At 41.4% G+C, this 27,733-nt stretch overlaps 1 protein-coding gene across 1 annotated transcript in view; it reads right to left on the bottom strand.

Moving 5' to 3' along the window:
• The window catches only part of Antxr1 (anthrax toxin receptor 1), a 212,097-nt gene that overhangs the window by 42,055 nt on the left and 142,309 nt on the right, over positions 1-27,733 (bottom strand). Inside the window, exons 15-17 of the mRNA XM_013022556.1 lie at positions 22,262-22,357; positions 21,610-21,777; positions 11,625-11,705 (exon numbers count right to left, since the gene is read on the bottom strand). Coding sequence (XP_012878010.1) covers positions 11,625-11,705; positions 21,610-21,777; positions 22,262-22,357 — 345 coding nt within the window. The remainder of the gene's footprint in view (positions 1-11,624; positions 11,706-21,609; positions 21,778-22,261; positions 22,358-27,733) is intronic.

Genomic DNA, 27,733 nt, shown 5'->3' with positions numbered 1-27,733 from the left:
TATGTGATTTTTTTTTTGTTGCTTTGTATGTTCCTCCCCCCAGTAGAACCCGTTTTCACTGTATTTGATGTCAGTACACTGCATCTTGTTGTTGTTTTTTTTTTTTGGTTATCTTAATTTTTTTTAGTACCTTGCATCTTGTATATACACTTCTCTAATTTGGGGAGGGGAAGGGAAAAAACAAAATGTTTAAATAGGGATACAGGTGGACCCATTGTAACAACGAGATGCACAAGACACTAGGTTGAAAAAAAAACTTTACAGTTTAGGCAGGGGGGTGGGAGGAGGGGTCTGGGGGAGTGTAGTTGTGGAGGTGGGAGGGAAGGGATGGTAGAGGGAAAACAAAGGAGGAGGCAACAATGCTTGATAGGAAATGTACTCATTACCTTGCTCATGTAACTGTAACCCCTTTGTACAGTATTTTTACAATAAAAATACTAATTAATTTGAAAAAATCTTTATAAGACCTTAAGACTGTCATTGAACTACTGTCATAGAAATCCTTTGAGCTCTTCATACTTGCTAAGGCATGAAAAACTCTATCTATCTATCTATCTATCTATTTATCTATCTATCTATCTCTGTCTGTCTGTCCATCTACCTATCTGTTTATCATCTATCACTCTAGAAGTTATAAGTGATAGGAGGATTACTCATTTAAAATAAAATCCTGTTCTCCTCTTGTTATTATTTCTGGGGAAGATTTATGAGATGCTGAATTTCTTCCTAGAGGAATATTTTTTTTTTGCCATGGCTTACTTATCTAAATAATTTCAATAATGAAATTGCTTACATTAAAGCAAAAATCAGACTTGGAAATTAGTTAGAACCAAGCATGTTATCAAAAAATGTGCTTGAGAGAGAAAAAGAATTATTATAAAGTTGTCCAAATGTGTTGTGTCCTCCTCTGAACCATAAATCTATTATCAGATTAGTCTTGGGCTTTTTTTTTTTTGGTAAGCATAGACTGGGCTTTTATAAAAGACAGACATGACTACCTGGTTACAGATGCCACACACAATCAAAGCATTCTGCTCAGCATTGGTATCTTTGGAAAGTTAAGGCATGATGATGAACATTATTTTCTCATGAGCAGGCTGTTTTTTTTTTCCCCCAGTCATGGGTCTTGAACTCTGGGCCTGGTCGCTGTCCTTCAGATCTTCAACTCAAGGCTGGTGCTCTACCACTTGAGCCACAGTGCCACTTCTGTTTTTTTTCTTGTGGTTTATTGGAGATAAGAATTTCATGAAAAAAAAAGTTTCATGGACTTTCCTGCCCGGGCTGGCTTCAAACCGTGATTCTCAGATCTCAGCCTCCTGAGTAGCTAGGATTACCTGTGTGAGCCACTGGCACCTGGCAGCCTGGTTCTTTTGAAAGATTCTAAGTTACTTATGAGGGGCTTGGTATAGAAAGTTGCCTTTCACATATCAGGAAAGCGATTATTGCCAAGGCAGGAGATTCTGTTTAATGTACTAGTAAACTCATTGCAACATCTACCTTTGCTTTGTTCCTCCCTCTCCAAGACCCTCCTGGCAAAGGATCAAGTGGAGAACAGATAAAGGTGGCCTATGGGCTACAGTTGGCATACCACAGGCTATGAGGAACTCCTGTGTTTGTCTTGGCTTGGGGGTGTGGGTTCAGTTCTGCAATTGCAAGCCCTACCTGGCATCCCCTAGGCCTACAGACAGGATGTGGCATTGAGGCCGTGACTTTGTAGGTTCTGCTACCCTTGCCTCCCTACTTAACTACTACTTCTTCTTCTTCTTCTTCTTTTTTTTTTTTTTTTTACCACCAAACTCTTCTGGTCACAGCTACTTCCCTTGCTAAGAAGACAAAGAGAGGGAACACTTTCTATCTTGTTCACCGTTGAGGAAATCCAATCTTACTGGTTTCACCACTAAGAGGAATGGTTAGATATTACTATGTTCAATTTTCCAGACTCTGACATTTAGAACCTTCCCATTATTATTCACCTTTGGCAGCAGGAGAGTGTGGAAAAGATTTACTCCCTCACAAAGCTTTCAGTCAAGTAGGAGCCCAGAGTCCTCAAAAAAGAGGTATTCCCTGATGCCTAATGTGAACCTCTGGTAGGGCAACCCAGTTCAGATGCAGATCCAGCTCAGAAACATAGGTGCTGGAGACGGGAGGGGTGGCTTCCCGGTTAACTCTCTTGTCACTGTGCATTTGGAAAATGCTTTGCTGTTAATGGCATTCATCAAAAAGAAAAAAAAGGAAAACTCTAAATATGACAAATTTATTCTTATCAAATTGTTTAAGTGAGACTAGTCAAGTTTCAAAGAATTTTTTTCAAAATTAACTTCCTATTTTCAAATGAAGTTCTGAAAATCAATCTTAATATTAAATATGACAGAAATGGGAAGAGCAAAGGTAAGGAACATTCAGTGTTCAAATTAACATCCACCAACCTGCTTTGTATCTAGAGGAAGCCCTGGTAGACTTGGGGGCTTTCCTTATTAAAAGACAGAGTCACTTTGCTCATTATGAAAATGCAGCTGCCTAAGAAGGGGGTGTTATAAACGTTTACAAACAGCTGTGTCCTACTTAAAAAAATAAAAGCCATAGTCCTTAGGACAAGGAAATGACCTGAGCTACATGCTACCTTCTCAGTGTTCTGAGGAAGAGAAGGAAGAGGAGGAGGAAGAAGAAAAGAAGGAGAAGGAGAAGAAAGAGAAGAGGAGGAGGAGGAGGAAGAGGAGAGAAAGAAGAGGAGGAGGAGGAAGAAGAAGCACAAAAGGAGGACTCAGAGAATACACATTAATTAGGAGAGGGCCGTGGTAGAAATGAAACTTCAGCTAAGTATACCTGAAGGATTTGATGAGACTAAAGAATGGGGAGGCAGAATCAAGAGTGGGGTGTGGCTGCTCTCCCACACTTCTCTTGAGTGCCTGCTTATACCTCCTCTTTTAATTCCTTTTTCCAATTGGTTCTTTACATAAGCGGTCCCTTTCACCTTGAAGTCCTTTTCATCTTCACTGGGAAACTCATCCTTAGGTCACAGCCAAATGGGCTCTTCTTTTTGGATGACTTCCCTGATCACCTGGCTTGAGTTAAATCTTACTTATGCATTTGTAGAACCTCAAACTTGTCAGGTAGAGTTTTAATTTGGTGATTTTCCCAGCTAATCCACTATACACACCACAAGTGCCAGGGCATTGCTGGCTCATGCGAAGTCATATCTTCTTAGTCTAATGACCAAGAGGCCCAAGGTCTCTTTACTGAGTAAGTGAATATACTTTACTCTAGGCACAGTGTTAATGATTAAAAAAAAAAAGGAGGCATGGAAAGGTAAAAGCTGGGAGAATAAAAGAACCCTGGGTATTTTGAAAGCACAGCTGATGTGCAGAAGAATAGGACTGTGTGGGATACCATTAGCAGTTATGGTTAGTTGGGTAGGGTATAAAAGTGGAAACTACAACAGTGAGGCTGGTGGCCCAGGCCTATAACCTAGCTACTCAGGAGGCTGAGCTCTAAGGATTGCAGTTCAAAGCCAGCTCAGACAGAAATGTCCATGAGTTTCTTTTCTCCAAAAAACTACGCAGAAAAATCAAGGAATGATGCAGTGGCTCAAGTGGTAGAGCACTTGCCTTGAGCAAAAGAAGCTCAGGGAGAGCTCCCAGGCCCTGAGTTCAAGCCCCAGGACTGGCAGAAAAAAGGAAAGTGCTCATGGGAAAAGGGAGGAGGACAGGAAAGGAGGTGATTGGATAGTAAGGAACAACTTTGTCTTCCAAAACTGAGACTGATCATTTCTAGAGACCAAACCTGATCCACTGTTCTCTTCTCCCTTTGCTCTGGGGTGAAGACTCAAGAAGGAACTGGCAGTGTAGGGTTAAAAGTCCCATTTCCACTGGCATTTTTTGCATCTTGAATAGTACAGCATAGGGGCCTAACTTGAACCTCTTCTTTCTTATATGTGAGAGGAGGGTGATGATGTGGAACAAGTGAGAAAACAGACCTGGGAGGGATCTTCAGCATCTTTCTAGACCTCAGTTTCCTTACTTTTAAAATCAAGGTACTGGGATGAAGAGGAATTACTAGTCAGTCCATTTTTGGTTGATGTAACTTGGTGGTCTTGGAAATTCTGAGGACATGAATATGTGGATGGTCTACAGTAGGCTAGCTCTTCCCCACACTTGAATTCTCAAAATGTATTCTCCTAGACCAGATTTTGCCATCTATCATTCAATCTAACATTTTCAGTCCAGAACAGAACTTTTGCCAGTCTGGCTTATGATGACTTTCGTTTGAGACCTGTCACGGAGTTACTGAATGTCCTTAGAGATGCTTGCTGCTTTTCAGTGTCATCAGTTGAAGGAATAGGTCCACAGAAAACAAGTGACCAGACACAAACATCATATTTGGACAAAGTAGCAAACTTCCTAAAATATGAGGCACTTGGGTAAAATTCTAACCTTAGAGCCAAGCCCTACTTCCCTCATTCCACATTCTATTTGGAAGGAAAAAAAGATTAGGTCAGGGAACTTGAACAGGGCTACTTTACTATCTAGTCCAGTCCAGCCTGGAACATTTATTTCCCCCTTGTTTGCTATTTGCAACTTGATACCAGGACTTGACCTGTTGTTGCAGCTGCTTGGGAGATGAGGCAATTGGAAGCTGAAAGTCCTGAAAGAGCTACAAAATAATGAAGATGGAGGAGAATTGGGTGTAAATGTATGTGCTTGTGGAAAATGGCTTGTGAAGATTGGAAGAGGGAGGGTAGACAAGAGAGAGGACTCATACACATCAATTATCTTCATATTCAAAGACTTATCCTACTATGGAAGGAAGTTGGTACAAGGAAAAAAATCTCAATAGTATATTTTGTAGCATCAACTTTAGGTTTTATGTTTCTAGAAAAAGATAACCTTGCAGGGTTTGGGCACAGTTTGGTTATTGTTATGGACAGAGGGTATTCTGAATTTGTTCTTTCTAAATTCAGGAAAGCAAGCCAAGCATTCTAAATACTAATCTCCTGCTTCCAATGAGACACCAAAGGAAAGATTTCCACGAGTGAGAACCAAGTAAACACTACTGAGAATTGAAACATCCAAGGAGAGGCTGTGCCAAAATAAATGACACCCTCTAGGAATAGTTCCCATAGTTTGCTTTTTTCTTTCCCTTTTCTTAAATGACCCACTTCTTACAAAAGTTTATAAGTGGTCAAGAGTTGTGGCCTGCAAATTGGACTTTGTCTCCAGGTCTGTTGGGGCCTTACAGTGTGGCGTTTAGACACTGATAGGAAGTCCAAAGATCTCTGTTTATTTAAAACCAATAGAAACCCATCATATATTGTGTAAGAAAACATTCATTTTGAAGGCCACTTGACTCTTCATTATTACTGAGTGGAACATAAAAAATAGTTTTGATTTATAAGCAATTGTAATAGAGGGAGGGGATGAATATGGTTAAAGCATACTACATGCAGGCATGAAACCCTTTATGATGTACAATTTAATATACACCAAGTGAAGATATAAAATAATTCTGAGAAAAATCTTCCCATACATATTGAGATATAAACTAAAATTCCCTGAAAATAATTGTGGTTTTCAAGCAGAAAGAAAGCAGGAATACCAGTTCCCACCTAGTGAATGATTTATACTTATCATTTGCTGAATTAGACAACAAGCATGTTTCCTGCTTGATGTAGAGACATCACTCTGATAGATGCCACAGGGGCCCCCTGATTATCTGGTAGGTCCTCCCGTCCTCTCTCCTTAGGATGCTCCATTCTAGTCTCCCTGTTCCTCCAGTCTCATCACAGGAAATAAACATCTTCAAAGAGTGGCTTCAGTGCTGAAGGATGTGACACCTCAGGTTCAAGGCTTAATCTACTCTCCCTGCCTCTATCTGCTCGATTTCCTGCCTAAATACATTGCCCTCTATGATGATGCCACTGATTCAAATTTGCCTACAGCTCAGAACTGTCCCTGGAATAGTGCCATCTCCTCCATGAATAGATCAGGATAAGAGCAAGGCATTTGGGGGCCCAAGGCCCCACACTGAAGGAAGTGCTTCTTGAGGCTCTAACCCTGTATGTTGCACAGCCCCTGAATCTCCTTGGAGTTTCTTCCCTAGATGCCTTGCCTGGTCCCTACCTGCTAGTGGCCATCTCTTATTAATATTGCTAACTTGATCTATTAAAAAAACCCAAAACAAAAACATCTAAGCTGGGTGCCAGTGGCTCACACCTGTAATCATAGCTACTCAGGAAGCTGAGATATGAGTATCATGGTTCAAAGCCAGCCCAGGCAGGGACATGGTATCCATGTAACCAGTGTCACTCATTATTGGAAACAGCTGCAGACTGCACCCCTAAGGCTGGAGCTCTCTCCAAGAGAGGATTTCTCAACCTCTGGGGCAGTGCTTCAGATGAATTACAAACATTGTTTATGTGCATGTGTGTGTGTATGTGTGTGTGTGTGTATGTGTGTGTGTGTGTAGATTACAAGGACTTTCAGGCTTGCCAAAAGGGCTCAGAGTGTGCCTTGGTATTCTGTGTGCAGATAGCAATGGAATGTACCAGTCTTTTGATGCCAGATCTGAGAGCAGCCAAATAGCTAAAAACAAAAAAGAAGTCCAACCCTAGTGGGTCATGTACAAATGTGCCAAGGGATGGAGTTCATGCTGGAGCAAAAGCTTGGGGAGGGCTTAGGCTGTTGATAGAGTAAACTCTACTCAGAAAAGATGAGAGAGTTATATTTTCTCCATTCAATCCTTTGTACCCAAATAGTTATAATAGTTATAATAACAGCAGCCAGATCCAGCTGAGCATGTTCCTTGGGAGGTAAGGTGCTGTGGAAAGCACACCGCTCTTATGCCCACGAGGCTTCTAGGGTTTCTAAAGATTTTGTCAGGGAGAAAATATGCTGTTGCCTGTGTGGAAAATAGGGACTTGGACCAGCTTAATGGTTCTCAGCTTTGGGGACCCATTAAAATCAGTCGAGGAGATTTAAATTCTGAATGGCAGGCAGGGGACATGGTAACTAACACCTGTGATCCCAGCTATGTTGGAGGCTTAAAAGGATCATGATTTGAGGCTGTCCCTGTGCACAAAGAGCAATATCTTAGCTGAAACACACACACACACACACACACACACACACACACACACACACACAACTGAAACAAAAAGGGGCTGGGGTATATGGCTTGCCTAGCAGGAATAAAATCCTGAGATTGACCCCTAGTACTATAAATAAATAAAATAAATGAATGAATAAATAAATTCACAGACCATATCCTACATAATTAAATAGAAGTTTTGGCCTAGAACTTGGGCACTGATGCTTTAAAGCCAGGCTGGAAATCACTGGAATTCATGAGCTCTGTTATCTGAATTCCCTTAGCCTTTTGTCTTTGAAATCAGTAATCTAGCTAGAACAGAGCTGTCTGCCACTGACTAGGGATTAATAGTTATTTAAGCTAAACTAATGCTTCCTTGATTGTTTCAGTAGGTGACTTGTGGAGGAACGCAGGAGAATAGTGACTTTGGTGGTCAGAGAGAAGTTGACTTAGAATCCTAGGCTCTCAGAGTGAAAGGAAGCGTGAAGGTCCTCTGATTAGTTTTATCTTAGAGTCTCAAAGTACGGTCCTCAGAACAGTAGCACCGGCATCACTGCAGTGACTGCTAAGTAAAGTGTTAATCCCCAAGCCTCACCTGTATGCCTAAATCAGAAACTCTCAGGGTGGTGACCAGCAATTTACATTTAACAAACCTAGGTACTTCAGCTGCTCCAGTCTACAAATCACTGGTTTGCTACCAAAACCCAAACTGTACTCTCCCTCATGGGTAGCCTGTTTTATCACTGTGTGGCCATGTCCATTACTGGAATATCAACCTTGGTGCAAACTGTGTAGTTGTTAAAATTCACATCCATCAGTTCCTGAAGTTGATCTTCCTTGGAGCTTCTACTTGTACCTTACTCATTGGATACTATTATGTAAAAGAAAAACATTGCAAAGTGGGATGTATAACATGCCAAGAAATGACCCTCATGGTATCTTTACATTTTCTTTCTCAGATCAAATATTCTAAAGCCCTTCAAGCATTTGTCTCTGAAAGATGAGCAAACTTTCTGAACTCAAAGAGTGGCCCAGTTGTGTAGGACACATTGGGGCTCATAGGGTCCCTTTTTCACTTAGTCTTTGTCAAATATGTTCTGTTTTGCAATGTCACACTTAAAAGCATGGATCTAGCCAGCAAACATTTACAGGGATGCCATGGAGATAATAAATATTCCACCCTAACAGAATTTTAGTCAGTACAGAGGTTGGAAAAGCCATTTTTGAGAAGAGAAACTAGAATGGGCAAAAGTTCTGAGATACAAGAGTGCCTGACATCTTTCAGGGCTTGGTTATTAATTAATTGATCCAACAATATTGATAGCTATAATCTTAGCTACTCAGGAGGCTGAGGTCTAAGGGTTGTTGTTCAAAACAAGCCTTGGCAGAAAGGCTGAGAGCCTGTTATCTCCAATTAACCACTAGAAAGCTGGAAGTGGAGCTGTGACTTGAATGCTAGAGAACCATCCTTGAGTGAAAATGCTAAGCAAGAATGAGAGACTCTGAGTTAAAGCTCCAGAAGTGGCACCAGAAAGAGAGAGAGAGAGAGAGAGAGAGAGAGAGAGAGAGAGAGAGAGAGAGAGAGAGAGAGAGAGAGATCTTTCTAAGCCAAGCTAAGGAATCTTGGCTTTTCCCTACTTTTTGCAAGTTGGAAGCCAAGAAGGGCACGTTGAGATGTGTGTTTCAGAAAAAGCCCTGTAGCATAAGCTATTTATTTACTGGATACAGGGGCTGGTTTAAGCAGAGGGGCACATACAATTAATAAACGTTTACTATTTTAGACATATTACTTATTTACCATTTAATTGGTTTCTTTGGGTACTATTTTATTTATGTTGGTACTAGTGATTCCTGATTTGGGGGGGGGTCCCAGGAACAACTATGAGTCCACCCTAGGCAGAAAGAGGGTGCCAAATGACAGCAGATGGGAAAGAGCCCTGTCTTCTGCTGTCATCCTACTCCAGTTTTTCCTGACCTGGACCTTGGTCAGCTCTGAGGAGGTGGGTGCCAGTCTCAGGGAAAGGTGGTGGCTCTGGGCTCAAGCTTTCTCAGTCCCTAGTCAGGACTTTCAACAGCCTCAGAGGCTCTGTTGGTGGGCTAGGCCTGAATCCCTATGTCTGGGTGTGTTTTCTGGGAGGAGGATGGTAACAGACAGGAACTGAGGAGGAAGAATTGCCAGGTTTCTGCAAGGTCAACATGTGTTTGAAGCAACTGAGAATGTAATTAGGTGATTATTGTTTTTGTTTTGTTTTAAAGGAAATACTCAGAACCTGTGACTCTTGTTCACGAGCACATGGCTGGTTGTGGTCATTTTGAGTTTATGGAAAATGTGGTCAGTCCCATAAATCAGTGCTGAGGAATTCTTTCAGTCATCACTGTAAGGAGAGTGAGTCTCCTTTGTAAAACAAAACAACGTAGCATGTATTCCAAGCTGCAATGTAGTCCTTTCTGTTTCTGAATTCTCTCCTGTGTAGCCAACCATGAACAAGCCCTGAACTCCAACTCCTACTCATTGGTGACTGTTCTTATGTAGTTTTGTGTGTACATGGAGTCTGTGGCTGTTGCCCGACTGCAAGGATACAGTTTTCTTAATCTACTGCTCATGTATTTTAGCAAGATTTCAATGAAAATCTGTTTAGAAGTAAACTGGGCAGTATTAATTAGAGATCATGCTGAGAATATGTTGAAATGCATTGTAATTCTTAGATCTCCTGTGCCTCAAATCTATTAGTTGTGTGATTGAAAGCCAGTATTCAAGGTGATATTATTTCTTTGAAGCCCATGGAACATCTTCAAATGCTAGTACAAATGTTCATGGCATTAGTAATTAAGATATTTAATTTAGGTGTGACTCAATAGAGAAAATTCCACCAGTTTTGATTCCATTGTTCTTGGATTTCTACAATCAGCGCTGGGCTCTAAACTATGAATATAAATGTTATGTCTTTCTAGCTTTCCTCTTTTCAACACCCCTCCCATTTCTTAGGTTGACCCAGTTTATGACTTTATTTCTGCCAAACTGATCAGTGAAGAATGGAATGTTAATATGTTTTAATGGACATGTTTTCCAGTTGCTGAACAACAACAAAAATAATAAAATAAAAAATAAAAAGAAAGAAAAAAATGATTATATATTATGCCAACATGTTCTGCCATGAAAATACTATTATGGATGCCTACTTAGATATCTTGTTACTTTTCTTAATTTGTTAGATGAGTCTCATGACTGCTACAAAAATTTCATGTTCTAAAACCAGATATATAACCTATAAAACCAAATATCTCCTTGAGTACTAACTTTATGGCTTGTGCTCATTTTTGTTACCGGTGGAGTTTTCACTTTAAAATTTGTTGAAGAAGTTGCTTCTTGTTGGCTTTCATAGGAAAAGCTTTCAATTCTTGTCTACCATAGGGACCAAGTTGACCCAACATTTATCTGACCTGGCTTCACAACATATCAGCTTGCCATTTCTGCTAGAACTTGGAGCAAGAAGAGCTAGCTGGGCTGTAAATTGCATAAGATATGAAACTTTGGATCAAACTCCTTCAGCCCAAACCACCCACTATTACTAAATCAAAGGGAAATAGAGTGATGGGGTCAGTCTACGAGGTTCTAGTCTAGTGTGTATTAGTGATACCATGGTAGGGCCATATCTATGGCCCTTGTGATCCATACCAACAGTATTATTACTTACATTTTTACATCAATTCTTCACAGTGAGTGGGGAAACACACAATAATCATGATCTGTTATGACTGAGAGTTAATTACAAGTTCAATAGTGGGCAACATGCTTTACAGATGTTAACCATCTCCCACCAGCCACACTACCAAGCAGCAGTTGTCATCAACTTTATAAAGATGAAATGTAGAGAGATTATTCAAACCCACGGCTGCCTGCTTTGAAAAGACTTCTAAATCAGACACTCTTATTTTGCTTTTTGGTAAATAGGCCTGGTTCCTAAGAAGACTGAGGTAGTTTAAGGGAAATTTGGTCCCAAGCCTTGCTCTGTATTATCTCTGTTATTATCTCTTACAAAAGATAATAACAATGGTGTGATTTCAAGAGAACTGAGGTTGTTTCCAGCATTGTTATTTTCTGAACAGGAACCTCTGACCATTTCTTCATTTACAAAATGAAGACATGGGATGGATAGTTTCTCAGGACTCTGTGAGCTCCACTTGTAAAACTCTTCCTAGGTGGAGATACTCTAAAGTTAGCCTAGACAGTTCTGGGTAAACCCACACCCAGGGTGGAAGTGCCCCTTCAGGTCCTGAATTGTTGGGCTCAACACTTGCTGCAGATGGCAGGGGTTCTCTGTGGGCACTTAGTTCCTTATCTTGTCCTGTGAGCTGGCACTTAGGCCTTACCGCTGGCCAGAGTGGCTGAAGACCACAGGCCTCCCTCATGGGACTGCCTGAAGAATGAGTCAGCCACTCTCCATCTGTAGACTGAGAAACTCAAGTTCTAGGAAGTGCAACCCAACACATTCATATATCTGTCAAAATCCTCTGTGTGTGTGACCCATAGCAAATCTTACCGTGTCTCCTGGCTGTGGCCTCATTACTGACACACGATCATATCCTTTTCTTAGTAAGACCCACAAGGCATCGAGTTTTCCCTGAAATGAAACAAATACACCAAGATCATGAATGCATATCAGTGGCACATGCAAATCAGTGGCTTTGTGGACACATAGAATTCTACTCTTCTCCTATCATGTGAACAGTAAAACTCTGGCAACATGTTTGTGGTAGCATTTGTGACCCCCCATCCGTAAATGAAAAATTCAGGCTTTGGGACCGTGGAGAAGAGACACACGAAGAATACCCTGATGCTGGTGAAGGAGAGAGCCTGACAGCGAAGTGTACCACAAATTTGCCAACCAAAGCTCACTCAGGGGTCTTAGCTTTTCTCCTTACCACATTCCTAGTGCCATCTTAACACCACAAGTCATTCCTTTGCACGTTCACTAAAGTTTCTTCTTGGTAGCAAAGATCATAGGAGAAAACAATAATGACAATTTCAGGAAACCAGGAATATTCCTTACTTCCTTGACATGGCAAGACCCATGGGATACAGATCCCTGGATGTCTGCTTGGCTCAGTCATCAGCCATAATTTGCTTTGGCTCTGGAGACAAAAGTCCTAATATCACAGATTCCCCACATCAAAACCATTTTGGAGATTATGTTATTGATTGAGTCTAAGAAGCACAAATATATCTGCATTAAGGTTTTTAAAGTATATGATAAAGTGGACTCCTAAAACAGACTCCCTGAAACTTCTGAATATTTTACCTCACAAAGCAAAAAGGTCGTAGGAAATAGGATTAAGGACCTTGAGATGAAGAAAATAACCCAGTCTACCAAGGTGAACCCAATGCCATCATACAAATCCTTCATAAAGGGAGATAAATGGGTGAGGGTCAGAGAAGATATGTGGAGAGAGGCAAAGTCAGGATGATTCACAGTCATCTTTCTCATGAAGATCTTCTGGTTGGAGATGTAGAACTTTCAGTATATGCTTTCTATATTGTGGGCTGAAACTCTAAGTATTTCTGAGACCAATTTCATGACCTAGGATTAGAATTTGTATAGAATGGTATGGATGGCATTATATAGCATAGAAAGAATGGAATAGTTAATTGTGCATGGTGAGGATATGTATTATTTTGTAAAAATTTTGTTTCAGTGGTGTGTGTATGAGTATGCATGTATACATAGGGAATATATCTTGAACTAAAATGTAAAATGAATTTCCTTCGGTGGTGTTAGGAATGTTTGAATATGCTGGCAGAGGTCTCTGGATAGGCTGGGGCATCTAGATAGTTCAAGTTGCTCAGCACAAAGGATTCACAGTGGTGGCATTAACTTACCAACCATCATCATGATGTTGTTAAATTGTTCTCTGGTGCATTATACACACCTTCCAAACAACTGTACTCTTGAACCTTTGTCAACTATTGCATGAGTTTGTGTGGGTGAAGCTTTATCTTTCCAAGTGTAATGTATCTCATCTCCTCTGGAAAGGAATTTACCAAAACCTCTCAAAATATTTTGAAATGATTTTAGAGTGTTGGACAGAGCCGCTGCTGGGTTCAGCATGGTTTTCTGCATTAAATAATTTCCATCATCAGCTAATTTTTTTTGAAGGTTTCTTGGGATAAGTGTTTATAGTTCAGGGTATAGCCAGGTGGATTTCTTGGATGAATGCCGTCTTTTTCTTGCTATTTTTTTTTCTTGGCTGGAGAAGGAGGGGCTCTGTGTTTGGCTTGGTAAATCAGCCCACCCACAGCGTTGGGTTTATGTGCTAATCCCTCAACTCCTTGATTAAACTAGAAGCAAATGAGGCTGAAAGAAGAAAAGTTTGCTGTTAAGAAAGTACATTAACTAACTCAGAGAAATTTGAAGTTATATGTATAGCAAATGAGCCAAGACAACCTATATTGTAAAGCCCGCCTCCCCTTTCCAAAAGTGTTTAGTGGATTTTGTTATCCTATACATATATAATGTACTTCTATCATAGTCATCTCTCCATTCTCATTTTTTGCATAGAAAATTTAGTATAATAATAAATTTTACAAGGAAATAATTTACAAGAACTTTTCCTTAAACTGTCACCACTTACATACATATAAAACAAGCATATTGCTATAGAAAGATATATTATGACTGGAAATGCAGCCCGTCTCTTCCTCTTTTGAGAAACAATGTTTGTTTTTGAAAAATTCAATATGGATTGTTTGTGCATCTGTTTCTCCTTTATATTACTGCCTCTACACTCAACTTAAAAATATTATTATTTCGTTGAAGTTCATATCTAGGATGACTGCAACATACAAACTCTGACAAAAGTATATGTAAGCTATTGATCAATAACTCAGTTGAATTGGAGGAAGAGTAGAATTGCCAAATATCTGAGTAGTTGATTAAGCATTTAAAAAATGAAATCAAAATGTAAGTAAATCACACAACAATAAATCCCTTCCCAGAAAGCATATGTGAAAAGTTAACACTTGGGGGCTGGGAAGGTGGCTCAGTGGTAGAGTGCTTGCCTTGCATGCATGAGGCCCTGGGTTTGATTCCTCAGTACCACATAAGCAAAAAGAAAAAAGCTGGAAGTGGTGCTGTGGCTCAAGTGGTAGAGTGCTAGCCTTGAGCTGAAGAGCTGAGGGACAGCGCCCAGGCCCAGAGTTCAGGCCCCAGAACCGGGCCCCCCCCCCCAAAAAAAAAGAAAAGAAAAAAAGAAAAGTTAACACTGGAACAAATGCAAATTCACCCTGCACAAATATAATAGGCTTACACACAGTTGAGAGAGCCTGAAAAAAAGTGTGGCTTTTCCATTCTTATTTTAAAGATGGGGATAATATTGTTTATTCTTCAGACTTAGAAAGGTCTAAAAATTAAATATTGAAGATGGGTACTTGTCTCAGAGAAAATATTCACTATATATTATTTGTGAACCTAGTAAAGTCATTAAAAGAATCTTTAGAGAATGACCTGTAGATAAGATTATAATCCAGTACATAAATTCAATAAATGTAGTTTTGTAAGTGTAGATCTATCTGCCTTCTGTTCTGTTCTGTGTTCTTTCAGGCCCTTTCTCCCAGAGCACAATTTGGTTCCTCTCCATGGTGTTCTAATAGGTTCCTGTCCCAATCACTCCACCAAAATTGCTCTCACTACGGCTGCCCATTGCATCTTGACTGCCAAATGCCTTGATACCCATTTTACTGTGAGATCTGCTGCACTGGGCTATCCCTTTTGGGTACTTTCCCGTGGCCTGGATGCCAGTTTTGACTTACTCCCTTCTCCTTTTCTGTTTAGTCCTTTCAGCTTCTTTGTCTCCTTTTTTCTCTGCTGATGCTTGACTCAGTGGTGGTCTACAAACTCATCTAGACTCGTACCTCACACATTCTAGTTCATTCTGGTTCTCTCTTAAGGCCTAGCTCTGGGCATCAAATGACTTATCTAAGGTTCACTGTAATGTCCTGGTTCCACAGGCATCAAAAATTAACCATTGCAAATTAACAAACTTTCTTCTTCCTAAATCTGCTCCCCTTTCTCACACCCTGTCTTGGCTCCTGTGTGGTCAAGCTGGACATCAGAGTATCACTCTTGACCTCTTTCTTGGTCACGTCCTTATGTCCAACAACAACCCTATCTTGGGGATTATCTCTCTGCAGAAGCTCTCCTGTTGGTCACTTCTTCCAGTCCAGGTATGTTCCATCATCTCTATGGTTGCTGCCTTTCCCAGGCCTTTATCTTCTGTTATACATTCAATTAGGCGTTTTCTCCAATAACTTCCCTGATTGAATACTTCCTTTTGTGGTAAACTTTTTTTTTTTTTTTGTGCTAGTCTTGAGGCTTGAACTCCAGGCCTGGGTGCTGTCACTGGGCTCCTTTTGCTCAAGGCTAGCACTATACCACTTGAGTCACAGCACTATTTTAAGTTTTTTTTTTTCCAGTGATTAATTAGACATAAGAGTCTCACAGACTTTCCTGCCTGGGCTAGCTTCAAACTACAATCTTCAGATCTCAGCCTCCTGAGTAGCTAGGATTATAGGCATGAGCCACTGGCTTTGAAGTAACTTTTTTTGTCAGTTGTGAGGCTTGAACTCTGGGCCTACGCACTGTCTCTCAGCTCTTCAGCTCAAGGTGAGTGCTCTAGCACTTGAGCCACAGCACCACTTTGGTTTTCTGGTGGTTTATTGGAGATAAGAGTATCATGACTTTCCTGCTGGGACTGGCTTTGAACTGTGATCCTCAGATCTCAGCCTCCTGAGTAGCTAAGATTACAGGCATGAGCCACCAGTGCCTGGCTGAGGGTAACTTTTAATGCAAGTGTTGAAGTGAGCTATAGAAAAAGGATAGCTGCAACTGGTGAAAAGGATTTTAAAACTTCCACAGACCTTTGAAGTCAAAGAAGAGAACAAGAACATGAAAGGCCTTTAGAGCCTGGATTTTCTGAATGTAGGCCGAAGTGTGCATTGAAACACAGTAGTAAATGGATGTATTCATTACATTTCTTTGAAGCCAGAAGTGTCTCCGAGGTTTCTTCCCACTGGTCCCTAGGCTTTTCCTAATGCCGGAGAGGAGACATAGGGGTTGACACCACTCTGTTTATCTCTGATTTGGGTGTCCATCAGGCGCAAGCCTCTCCACAGGATGTACTGAAGACACTGGACCTCACTTCCCAGGCAAAATGCCCAACTGCTCCTGTGAAGCTATGACAAAGATTTCACCACAAACCTCGGAGCCCTCTGCCAGACTGTATTAGCTGACATTTAAAAATAGCTCTCTTCCCTATGCTGCTGACGTGATTAGACTATGAAATGAAAAATTTACCATTCTAGGCTCCTAAACTGCTTCACTCAGCCTCAGACAATAATTTTAATCCATAGACTGAAAGTTCTATGCAAACGCCAGCTTCTTTCTGTACAATAAGACTTGGCTGGGAATGTGTCTGAAACTGTTGTTTAAAGCCCCCTGATGCCTGGGTGTTAGGGGCTGGATTTCCTCTTTTGATGGGTGCCAGACAGCAGCTGTGTCTTCTCTTCTGATCTGTCTGTTTTAGCTATTTGGAAGATAGAGAGAAATTGAGAATTTTGAGGGCAGTTCCATTTAGAGAGTTGTTGTGCAAGTGACACCTGAATTTCTTTCCATCCCTTAGAATGTCTGCTAAGTGTGACCTGGGCTTCTCTTCAAATGAGATTAATGAATAAATTTAATAAATTTAATTGATCAGTAAAGCTGGAAGATTTCCCTATTTGTGCACACATAAGGTAATTGATTTTTTTATAAGTTTGATCTTTATGACAAGTTTAGAATTATTCCACAAAGTAGCCAGAGAGAGACACATAAAATCTGTTTAACTTCAACAGCATGTCTGAGGACACATTGTGCTTTGGTATCGATGTCTTGCTTTGCCATATACAGCTTCATGTAGCACAGTGCTAAAGCTGAACATTGCTTGTCTACAAGGTCGAGGTGTGTAAATAAACAGAAGACCCCCACCCTTTCTGATCCAAAAGTAGAACAAACTAACTGCCCCTTCCAGATTGCCTCTTTTGCTGGCACCATTCCCTACTCCCTCCTGCCTGGGAAGCCAGGATCAAACTTTTGTCCTTCAGCTGTCATTTCTGTCACCTGTAGTCATGTAGAGAAGAAGCTCCTGGAGAAAAAGCCAAGCGGTTTCTTGAAGGTCACAAGCCTTCCAACAAATCTGCAACCACTTCTGGTTTTAATCTAGCTGGTGGCTTTATAGCTGGGTATGACTTAACTTGTCTGAAATGGTCAGTCCCAATTTAATGAGAAGCATGGGGTATTGTAAATCCGGGAGGTGAAAAACCAAGCAAAGGAAAATGTAGCCTAAATATCAGGGGAAAGTATTTTGATCATGGGCCTGGAATGAGGATGGGGATGTGTGGTTGGTGCGGTCAGTGCCCGAAATTAGACTGGGGGCTATGGTGGGTGGCTACGGTGGGTGGAGGACCACTGTCGTCCTCTTCCTCCTTGAATTCCCACTGGGCTTTGCCTCAGTGACTGTGCTCACCTGCTTCTCAACTCTTGCATGGAATGCATGGAAAAAGTGTGTTCAGTGCAATCCAATGAAAGGTCTATGCCTCTGACCTTGTTTGCTGGGGAGTTAGGAATGCCCTTCTCTTCCCTTCCCTACCCCTCCCCATCTCATCCCCCTCCCTTCCTTTCCTTTTCTTTGACAGGATTTCCCTATGTAGCCCAGGCTGGTGTAAACTCTTTAATCCTCCCGCTTCTGCCTGCGGAGTACTAGGATTACACGTGTGTATTACTATGTCTAGCTTTGCTCTGCTAAAAGTTTTGTATTAGGTGGAGCTGCTTTTCTTCTTTCTAGTGGGCACAGAAGGCAGGCACAGCTTGAGTGAGTCATTCTAAATGAATTGCTTGTCTCCGTGCATTATCTGCATTTCTCTGCCTCCTTTGCTCCCTGCCTATATACTAGCTGGCTTCCTTTTGGTCAAGAGGTAGATACAAAAGGAATGAGAGGGCAAGATGAGAATAAGTTGGGGTATTTGTTCCTTCTGTGCCCTTCCTGCCTCCCTGTCCTCAGCAGCAGCTGCATTCCTAGGCTAGGGGCCTGTGAACATCTGCAGGAAAGGGCCACAGAGTAATGGTTGCAAGCTTTTCAGATGGAGGGGCAACATTTTGTTAGCAAGTACTTATATAACTATTTAAAACATAACCAGCGTGATCACAACTGTGGGATTGTTTGGGATGACCAATGGAAGGAAGAGAGGGGAAAAGAATGAGGAAGGGTGAATTACATAAAAATATATTGCATCTATGCATGAAGATAGCATGAAGAAATGCACTGAAAGCTATTGAGGCTAGAGTATATGGGGCAGGAAAGAGAGACAACAGAACAGGTTATGGTGATTAAAGTATAATATAAGCAAGGATGAAATAACAGGGTAGAATTGCTTCGTATAAATACTACATACTACAAAATAAATGACAGAAATGTAAGACAGCACAATGAGACCAAAGGAGGATATTCTTAGGGGGAGAACACAAAGGTACAATGACTCTGATCATATAAAATGATATTTATCGAAATGAACTCCCCGTTTCCCCCGCCCCCCAAAAACGACAGACACTACCTGACTTATGTAACTGTAACTTTTCTGTACATTACCTTTAAAATAACAACAAAAAAGGAGAAATGTAAATAGGTTCCGATGAAGAGCAGGTACTAGGGAAGGGGACAGGGTCAGCAGAGATTGCTCAAGAAGATGAGCATGGTCCATGAAAATGAAACCTACTGAAGCTGTTTTAAGAAGGGGGAAGGAGGGATGAGAGAGAGGAAGAAGGGGTAAATTTGACCAGGGTGTTTTGTGCACATCTATGTAAATATGGCAATAAAATGCCTTTGTACAATTCATAGATGCTGATAAAAACAAAACAGAATACATTAAATGAATATCCTCCCTCAAACACCAAACCACTTAAAAGTATAAAAGCCACGCATTACTTGGAGGTTACACATAAGTAAATGATGGGGCAGGTTTAGCTTGACCACTGATGCCCCAGGACCACAGCTGCTGATGGGGCACTCAGTCTCTTCCCCAGGGGTATGGCTTTTATTAGGTCTACTGACTCCATTTTCCCCTTGGGAGAGAGGCATAGGGTGACACCTGTTCCTATGGCAAGTCCCTTTTACATCACCCACTCTGTGGAGGGCATTGACCCTGCCCATCCTCTGTTAGTTGAATCCTTTGGAGCATGTCTTCCATTTCAGAACAGGACTGTGATGAATGCTGAGAAGATTCAGGAAGGAGCAGTAGCACTTTTGATGCCATATGAGACTCATTTTATTTTTTTTTTTTTGTCCAAGATCTGGCATATACCTACAGGCGCTGTAGTTAAAACAGAGCTCAGCAGGGAGCATGTGTCTTGTCAAACAGTATGGGGGAAAACGCTGCCCTTTTTCTAGAGGAAGAATACCTTTTGTACTACTGTTCTTGCTTCTATCTTTCTTCAAGAACCGTCAGGTGCTCAGCCCAGGTACATATCTGATGAGTCTTTCTTCCCTTCCCTCTGAAAGGGTAAGAGGAATGTCATCTTCCTGAACAGGGTGTGTCCACCAGCATGGCACTCTGAGAAGGGTTTCAAGATTACCTCCATGTCTCAGCACTTCAACAAGAGCTGGTGCTAGGTACAATGCTATTTATTGGGGCTTCAAAGCATAAATGGTACCAACAGGGGGTGGAATCTGGTAGAGAGAAGGCTCATAAGCATGAGTGATGCCACCAGTGGGTACTTGCACATCTGCTTCGCAAAAGAGTGAGGATGTGCTGGCACTGTCTGCTCCACTAGGCACGCGGCATGTGCACATGTGTAACATGTGTGAGGAGTGAACATGGCCCCAGTGTCACATCTGCTGTGGTGAGTTTGCAATCCTCGGGGCACGGACATAGTTTCTGCTTGTTTTAGTTATCTAGGCGCTACCACTGAGAACCTCAGACTATGTCTGAGCCTCAATCCTGAAGTTTCTGATCTGGCAGATCTTATTTGGGACCCTCAAATAGGCATTTCTAGTAGGTTTCTGGGTGAGGCTAATGACACGGGTTCTGGGGCCCACATTTTGAGAACCTGCGGTTCTCAGGAGGAAACTCATTGAGCATCAGTTGGGGAATTTGGTTGTGAAATCTGAAAATGCAGACCTTGGACAGTAAAAGCAGTTTTCTCAGTGAGTGAGACAAAATGGACATGATGTAAGATCTAATGTGATTTAGGAGGGCTTCTGGGAATCTGCATTTTGAAAGGTCTGAGAACTCTGTACATTTAATATCCAGCAGTGGCTGGCACATAGTAGCTGCATGACAGAACTCATTAAGTTGATACTAATTCCGAGCAGTGTTGGGATTACTCTTAGATTTTTAAATGTGTTTGTCTATATCCTCATTTGTTTCATAAAACTCAGTTCTAAACCCTCAGTGAATAAAGTAATAACATGCTCTCAAAGAGAAATTCAGTTCTTCAAATGATTATGTGCTCTCAATACCCAAAATTACAAAAATGGAGTTTCAGCCACAATCAAAGATGTGTTAGAAACCATGTACAGATTCCTGAAGGTGACAGAATAGAAAAATCCCAGTCCATTTGGCTCCTCCCAGTTTGCAAGTGTCTGCATGTCACTGCCAGTTACTCATTAGACAAGCATTGGGCGCTCACAGCTGCTGCTCCTCTAAGCTGTCTGTCATCCACATCTACCCAGAGTTCAATCCATTGCCCTAGGGAGGTTTATGTGAGATAAGAATCCCATTGCTTAAAACATGGCATTCCAAATGAACTTGCACTACAGTTCATGTGACTAGGGCTAGCTCATCTGAGAAAAGGCAACTATCAATGAAGTTTTTACTCCACTCTAAAAGAAATGACATTTCTGTTGATTTTGTAGAAAACTTGCTATAACACGAGCAAGTAACTCGAAGAATGACAGCAATAATTTTTTTGCTGCCATTGGGAGAGGGGTGAGTCTGTGGATGTGGGCAGGGAATAGGGGCTGGCTCCCACGGTGAGTCTGTTATTTCAGGTTTTGCACTGGGTCTGGTTCTGTTTGCAGCATGGAAGTTGGACTGTGGCTCTGACTTGGGTTTTAGGTTCCAAACTTCAGCAGAGCAGGGTCTTTGTTCTTCTTGTTTTTTTTTTTTTAATTTCTCTGTATGAAGTAGGTGAGTGGGGACACAGTCTTTTCAGTTGGAAGTTTCTATGATTATCAACTGGCAGAGTACAGAAAGATTAAGGCAAGGCTGAAAAGCAGGTACTGACCCGCTCCAAGTATTTAAAGCCATTTGCATTCCAGAGGAGGAAAAGAGACCTTCAGGGAACATTACTTGCCATCACATCTTAAAGTTTCCAATAAACTAGCATATTTTAAAGTCTTAAGCTATGTGGGAAAGAGAAATGGTGGAGAATAAAGGAGATCACTCACAGCCAGGAAAAGAGAGTCCTAGAGGGATTAAAAAAAATAATAAAGACTTACTTTAATCGGAGAGTACCACTTCCGGGGAGAAGAGGGCCTGCGCATATTGTTGTTGAGATTTCGAGGCTCAGGGAATTCATACTCTTGCTCTGGCATCTTGACTCTTGCATTCTTTGCTTTTTCTAGCTTAGCACCTTCTTCTGTGGAGCCCTTCTCTCCCCAACGAACCTAAAATAAAGAAAATACGATAAAATAAAATGACAAAATATAATAGGCTGCCCTTTGAGAGTAGGAATGACAAGCATGCATATGATTGCAATGTGCAACACACAGACTTTCCAATCCTCAACTGCTTAGAGGGTGAGAGAGTGAAAGAAAGACACACAGAGAGAAAAATAGACAGAGAGAGAGACAGAAAGAGAGATCAATTTTCAGGGGAGGAACTATCCAGACAATGGACAAAGCATGTAAAGGCCAGAAAACTTTGGATTTTATTAAGTGAGAAAGGAAACCATGAAGGAATCTGAGCAAGTGAATGACCTGTTCTGACTCCCACAGACATGGAGGTGCATAGTAAAGGCTACACCTCCCACTTTGCTATTTCCCATCTCTTCCACCATCTACATTCTCACCAGAATCTCAGGCACCAGATCCCACGTCAGCATTTGCCATGGGTCTCCAGAGCTAAATGTGCACTAGGCTATTCGCTTACCTCCATTCTTTTTATGCCTCCAACGCCTCGCCCACCATAGTAAGAGGCATCTACAGTAGGCCACTTTTTCTTAGGCAGACCATCATCGTCTTCTTCCTGTAAAGAGATTTGGCACCTGAAGACAAAGCAGCTTGCTGCATGTATGTGTCCACTACGGTAAAATGGATGGGAGCAGTTTGTGTGTCAGATTACCCAGGTTAAATCCCAGTCCCAATGTTCACTTGATACTGGGTGAGGCAGTTACCATCCAATGGTGTTTTCCTTATTAATAAAGTAGGTATAATAGCAGTTCTACCAGGTAAGACTATGGCACAATCTTGGAACCTGCTGTCCACTGTATCTTAACTCCTTTTTCAGAATAATATGATTGAAGTGTGTCATACAGAGTTCCTGAAGTAGAACTATAATCCCAGTGCCATGATATGACTAGAGGGCTAGGAAGTTGGCTTAGAGGTAGGGTGCTCATGCACGCTTGCCTTGCATGCATGAGGCCCTGGGTTCGATTCCTCAGTACCACAAAAGCAGAAAAAACCTGGAAGTTGTGCTGTGGCTCAAGTGGTAGGGTGCTAGCCTTGAGCTGAAGAGCTGAGGGACAGCACTCAGGCCCAGAGTTCAGGCCTCACACCCCCCCCCAAAAAAAGAATAAAAAATGAGATGACTGTAGACCCTCTCAAACAGATTCATGTTGTTTTCTTGGGAGTGAGTTAGTCATCTGAAGACTACCCTTGTTGAAAGGGCCAGCTGGTCCTCTCTTCATTCTACTGCTGTCTTTTTTTACATGTTCTCTTTTCCTTCTACTTTGACATAACATGACTCAACAAAAGGTGGCCCCTAGATATGTGCCCCAGAAATAGAACTCTCCAGAACTGTAAGAAATAGAGTTCTTTTCTTTATGTTACTCACTCTCAGCCACTGTTTTATAGCAGCAGAAAATAGAGACAGTCATGGAGGGATCTCATCCACATACTGATGACTTGTGAATTTATAACTTTAATCCTGACACCTCTGAACTCTAACTGATGATGGGGCCTTCATGGAGAGGACCATCAGATCCAGAGCAAAGGAGTGACTTAAAGGTCAAGTTCTGGCCTGGTTTGTGATGTCTTCTCCAGGAAACACCCTCTCCCTCCACCACTGGCATACATTACTATATGAATTTTAAAAAGATTTACCATTGCTTTTCTCTAGTTTGCAAACTTTCCAAGAACTTAGACATAATAAATGCATAAAACCTGTCCCGATCCTTTCCCAGGTTTTCCTGTATACCTCAGCCATCCCTCCAGTCATGGGCCAGCCCCCATGGCGTTTGTCTCACAACAGGCAATGCCTAGACTGAAGAAATGTGTGCACATGCTCACTCCTGATCCATCAAGGCTATCCTTTAGTCTCTTGGTCCTAGTTTGCCTGACAAACTCAAATAACAACAACAATATAAAAAACCCCAACATAAAGGCCTTAGGGTTTGACCAAAGGGAGAGTCAGAGTTTCCCCTCCAATATGTCTGTGTTTACACATTCTAGAACCTGGGAGAGTTTTGCAATCCACAGGAAGAGAAGGGAAGCTTTGACATATATTTTCATTTGGTCAAAATTGGTGGAGTAAACACACAGACTCCAGAGAATCCACAACAGCAGTACCTGAGGGTGAATTTCTACCTCTCTCCTGAAAAATCCCACCCTTTACCCTCCACAGATAGAGTACAGATGGGTAAGGCCAGCAAGCATAAAAATCCTCAGCTATCCTGTTTTTAATACAGAGGTTTTGGTGTCCTCTACGATTACTGGAAGACAGATCTGGCTAATGCAAACTGCTTTGTATGAGTAAGTAGCAGACCTGGGGCTTTTGGGCAATTGCTAAGAGATAAATAGAAAAGAGTGGACATGAGCTATTTGCTTCGAGGACATCCTGAGGGGATGGTGGCAAAAGCTCCCAGTTGTGAGAATGGAAGATAGATGGAAGGAAGAGTCATGTTCACAGTAGCACAATGTTCTCTCCCAGCCCCTGATGCTTTAGTAGAAGTCCCCATGAAGATAGCCTCATGCCACTAGAGCCTTGGGGAGTATAGGAAAAGGCCTGTCAGCTGGTATTGGACAAACAAAGAGGGAGAGATAAAAACAGAAGAAGCAAGAAGTCAGCAGTGCCTGGGAGAAACCGCAGGGATCATAGAGGGATGCTGATTTCCCATCAAGGGACGTTTAAATCCTTAAGGATGTGGTGGCCTTAGACATTCCATAGTCTGACACACGTGGCAGCACATTCCTCAGATGGAGAGACCCAGTCTGACCTGCTTGTCCTCAAGCAGACCTGGGTATACCCTCTCAGGAGGAAACAGCTGTGGATATACTCACTTGATTGACCCAGAAATTGATTAGTCTTGTATTATCCACAGATACTGAACTTTTCTGTATTTCCCAACTTTGCCAGACTCTTGTACTGTTCCATGTCTCAACTTTCAGGGGTTTCCAGGAAACCCTTTCCACATCAGATATTGAAATGTAACCTCTTCTGGACGAATTTTTTTTATTGTACCAGTCCTGGAACTCTAATTTGGGATATAGGCATTGTTCTTAAGCTTTTGTGCTTATAGATAGTGCTCTACTACTTGAGATACAGCTCTACTTCTGGCTTTCTGGTAGTTAAATGGAGATTAGAGTCTAATGGACTTTCCTGCCTCTCCTGACTTTGAACCATGATCTTCAGATTTCACACCTCTGAGTAGCTAGGATTATAGGTATAAATCACTGGTGTCCAACTTAATGTGGGGGAGGGTCTCCAGGTCCCAGAATGGGGCTGTTTTGGTTTTCATCAGTCCAAACTGGGTCTGGACAAAGCAGCATGATTCGGAAGAGCACAGCAGGTACTGATGTGAGCTACATATCTAAAGTGGGCATGAGAAGAGGTTTCTCTTTGCCAGTATGTTTACTCCATGTGTATTCTCTGTCTGAGACATGTAACTGCTTAAGGCTCAGCCATAACCAAATTTCCACTCAGTCAGGGGCTTCCTGTTATGTCTTTTCTTTCAAGTGTGTGAAGTTGGGATCCTGCATGAGTGACAGGTGCATGGGATCCTGGCAGTAGTTTTGTATTTTGATGGTTCCTTAGACTACAGTTTGTTACTAAGTCAAACTACTCCTCATTCCAAGGAAACTTATTCTCTCCATGATCATGGCTGTGGCTTATTAGGAAGTAAATGATTCTTCCCTTTGGTCATAGCTGACTGGACCAGGAATGGGGCCCTGACTCAAGCGCAGCCAGCCCATTGGTTGGCTGTGAACTGTGATTTATGATCTATAATGTAGAGGGAAAAGATCAGTAGGGGTAAGAATATCCCCCCTGCTGGGAACTGAGAGATAAAAACTGAGAGACTGAAATGTAGTGGGGGCAGAAGCTGAAATAAAGGCCTGGGGAATCAGAACGGTCCAGCGAAACGAGGGAATGAGGAATTCATGGAAAAGGAATTAATGGAATGAATCAGAGATGTTAAGAGAGCAAAATATGCCCTTTAGGAGTCTGGTGCCTGGAGCTGCTCAGTTCTTGATAATTCTTCAACCATAGTCTATCTGGGTCTATTTATCCTGGACTAATTTGAATTGGTTCCAATTAATACTTCAAGTAGTGTCAACTACAATTAATAACAAAATGAACTCAAGCCTTCCTTATACCACATACATTATAAGTTATATTATTTATATTATATACTATATTTAACATGTAATAGTTAAGTATTAATTACTAAAACACCCATTAGTTCTGTTTCCATCACAACCTAAGGAAGACATATCTACTATATAAATAACTAAACTTAGAGAATGAAGACAACTTCATTCACCTCTATCATGAGCTTTTGGTCCTCTTTAATAGGAAATATCAACATCCATAATGTAATAACTATTAATTGAGTGTTTTTCAGCCTAAAGAGCCTGATAGAAACTTCAAATGCAGTTGGAGAATCCATGGAAGGTGATTACACTTGAATGAAGACATTGAATGGTGTCCTCCATTACTACATTTTCTCATATACCACCAGTTACTTGGAATAGGGACTTAGTGAAGAATCCCCACTCTGATGCAAATTACTGAAGACTCTTAACTCCAAAAGCATCCTCTTAGTTAACACAGAGCTCCTTGCTTTTGTTGAGCTCTCCAAATTCCAGGCACTTCGCTTCACAGGATCTCAGAAAGTCATTCCTTTTTGCATTGTACATTTTGATATTCCCTATCAAAGAAGATTCCACTTGAAATAGGCTCATTATGAAGAGTGATATAGTTTTCAGAATTTTCTAAGTTATTTGTAGAGTAGACATGTCGTCCTTAGGATTGATGGTTATAGAACTGATAAATGCTTAGATAATTAGTACCTAACTTACTCAGAAACATGGCAGAGAGAAAATTTGGCTTTATATAGTTATTGTTAGAAACTATGTGAAAATCTTTAAAATTTTTTCTTTTTATTTTTTTGAGAAGATAGTCTCTCACTGTATAGCCCAGGCTGGCATTGAACTTTGAATCTGCCTGTTCCAGTCTCACAAGTGCCGAGATTATAGGATGGTGCCATCACTCTCTGCTTGTGTTAAGTGCTTTGATGATTGTCAAAGGCTAACTAGATATAGATTGTGACCTTCAAAAAGCCAGCAGTCTAATCTATCTTCCTTCCTTCCTTCCTTCCTTCCTTCCTTCCTTCCTTCCTCCTTCCCTCTCTCTCTCTTTCTCTCTCTCTTTCACTCTCTTTCTTTCTTGCTTGCTTGCTTTCTTCTCATGGAGCTTGAACTCTGTTCCTGGGCCCTGCTGACCCTGAGCTTTTTTGCTTAAGGCTAGTGCTCTACCACTTTGAGCCACAGCACCACTCCCAAATTTTTGGAGATAAGAGTCTCATGGACTTTCCTGCCTGGGCTGGCTCTGAATCACTATCCTCAGATCTCAGCTTCCTTGGTAGCTAAGGATTACAAGCCTGAACCACTGGCACTTGGCTAATGATTTTTTCTAGAAGGAAAAGTTAACACATACAGAGAAGGAGAAAGGAGGAGTTAGCTTGGTGAAAGGGGTAACAGTATGTTTTGTGAGGAGAGCTGCAATAAGCTAAGCTTGGACCCTGGTGGGATCTGAACATGGAGAGCTGGAGTAGAGAAGGTTGTCTAAGGCTCAGATCGAAATTTTCAGGGCATTGTATAAAATACTTTTGCTTGGGATAAATTACATTATTTGTTTCGGTGACATTTCTTTCTTTCTTTTTTTCCTGCCAAAATCTATTAAGAAGGGGATTGGGGCCAAGGAACCACTGGGGCCAACACACATGTTAAAATAATCAACCTGTTTCTGGCCAGCTACATACAATCCTGCAGGTCTCAAATCTCTCCAGGTTGTTGTTCTGTTTTAGATACCATGTTTACCTTCTTTGGGTCAGTGTGGTAGATGAAACTGAAAAAACTCGGTTACTTTTCCCGCCCCCCTTTTGCTTTAAGCTATTCTTTCTTT

This window comes from Dipodomys ordii, unplaced genomic scaffold (assembly GCF_000151885.1).
Source record: "Dipodomys ordii isolate 6190 unplaced genomic scaffold, Dord_2.0 Scaffold63, whole genome shotgun sequence".
Lineage (NCBI taxonomy): Eukaryota > Metazoa > Chordata > Mammalia > Rodentia > Heteromyidae > Dipodomys > Dipodomys ordii.
Note: the sequence above shows the minus strand (reverse complement) of the source record. Positions and strands in the feature narration are given on the sequence as shown.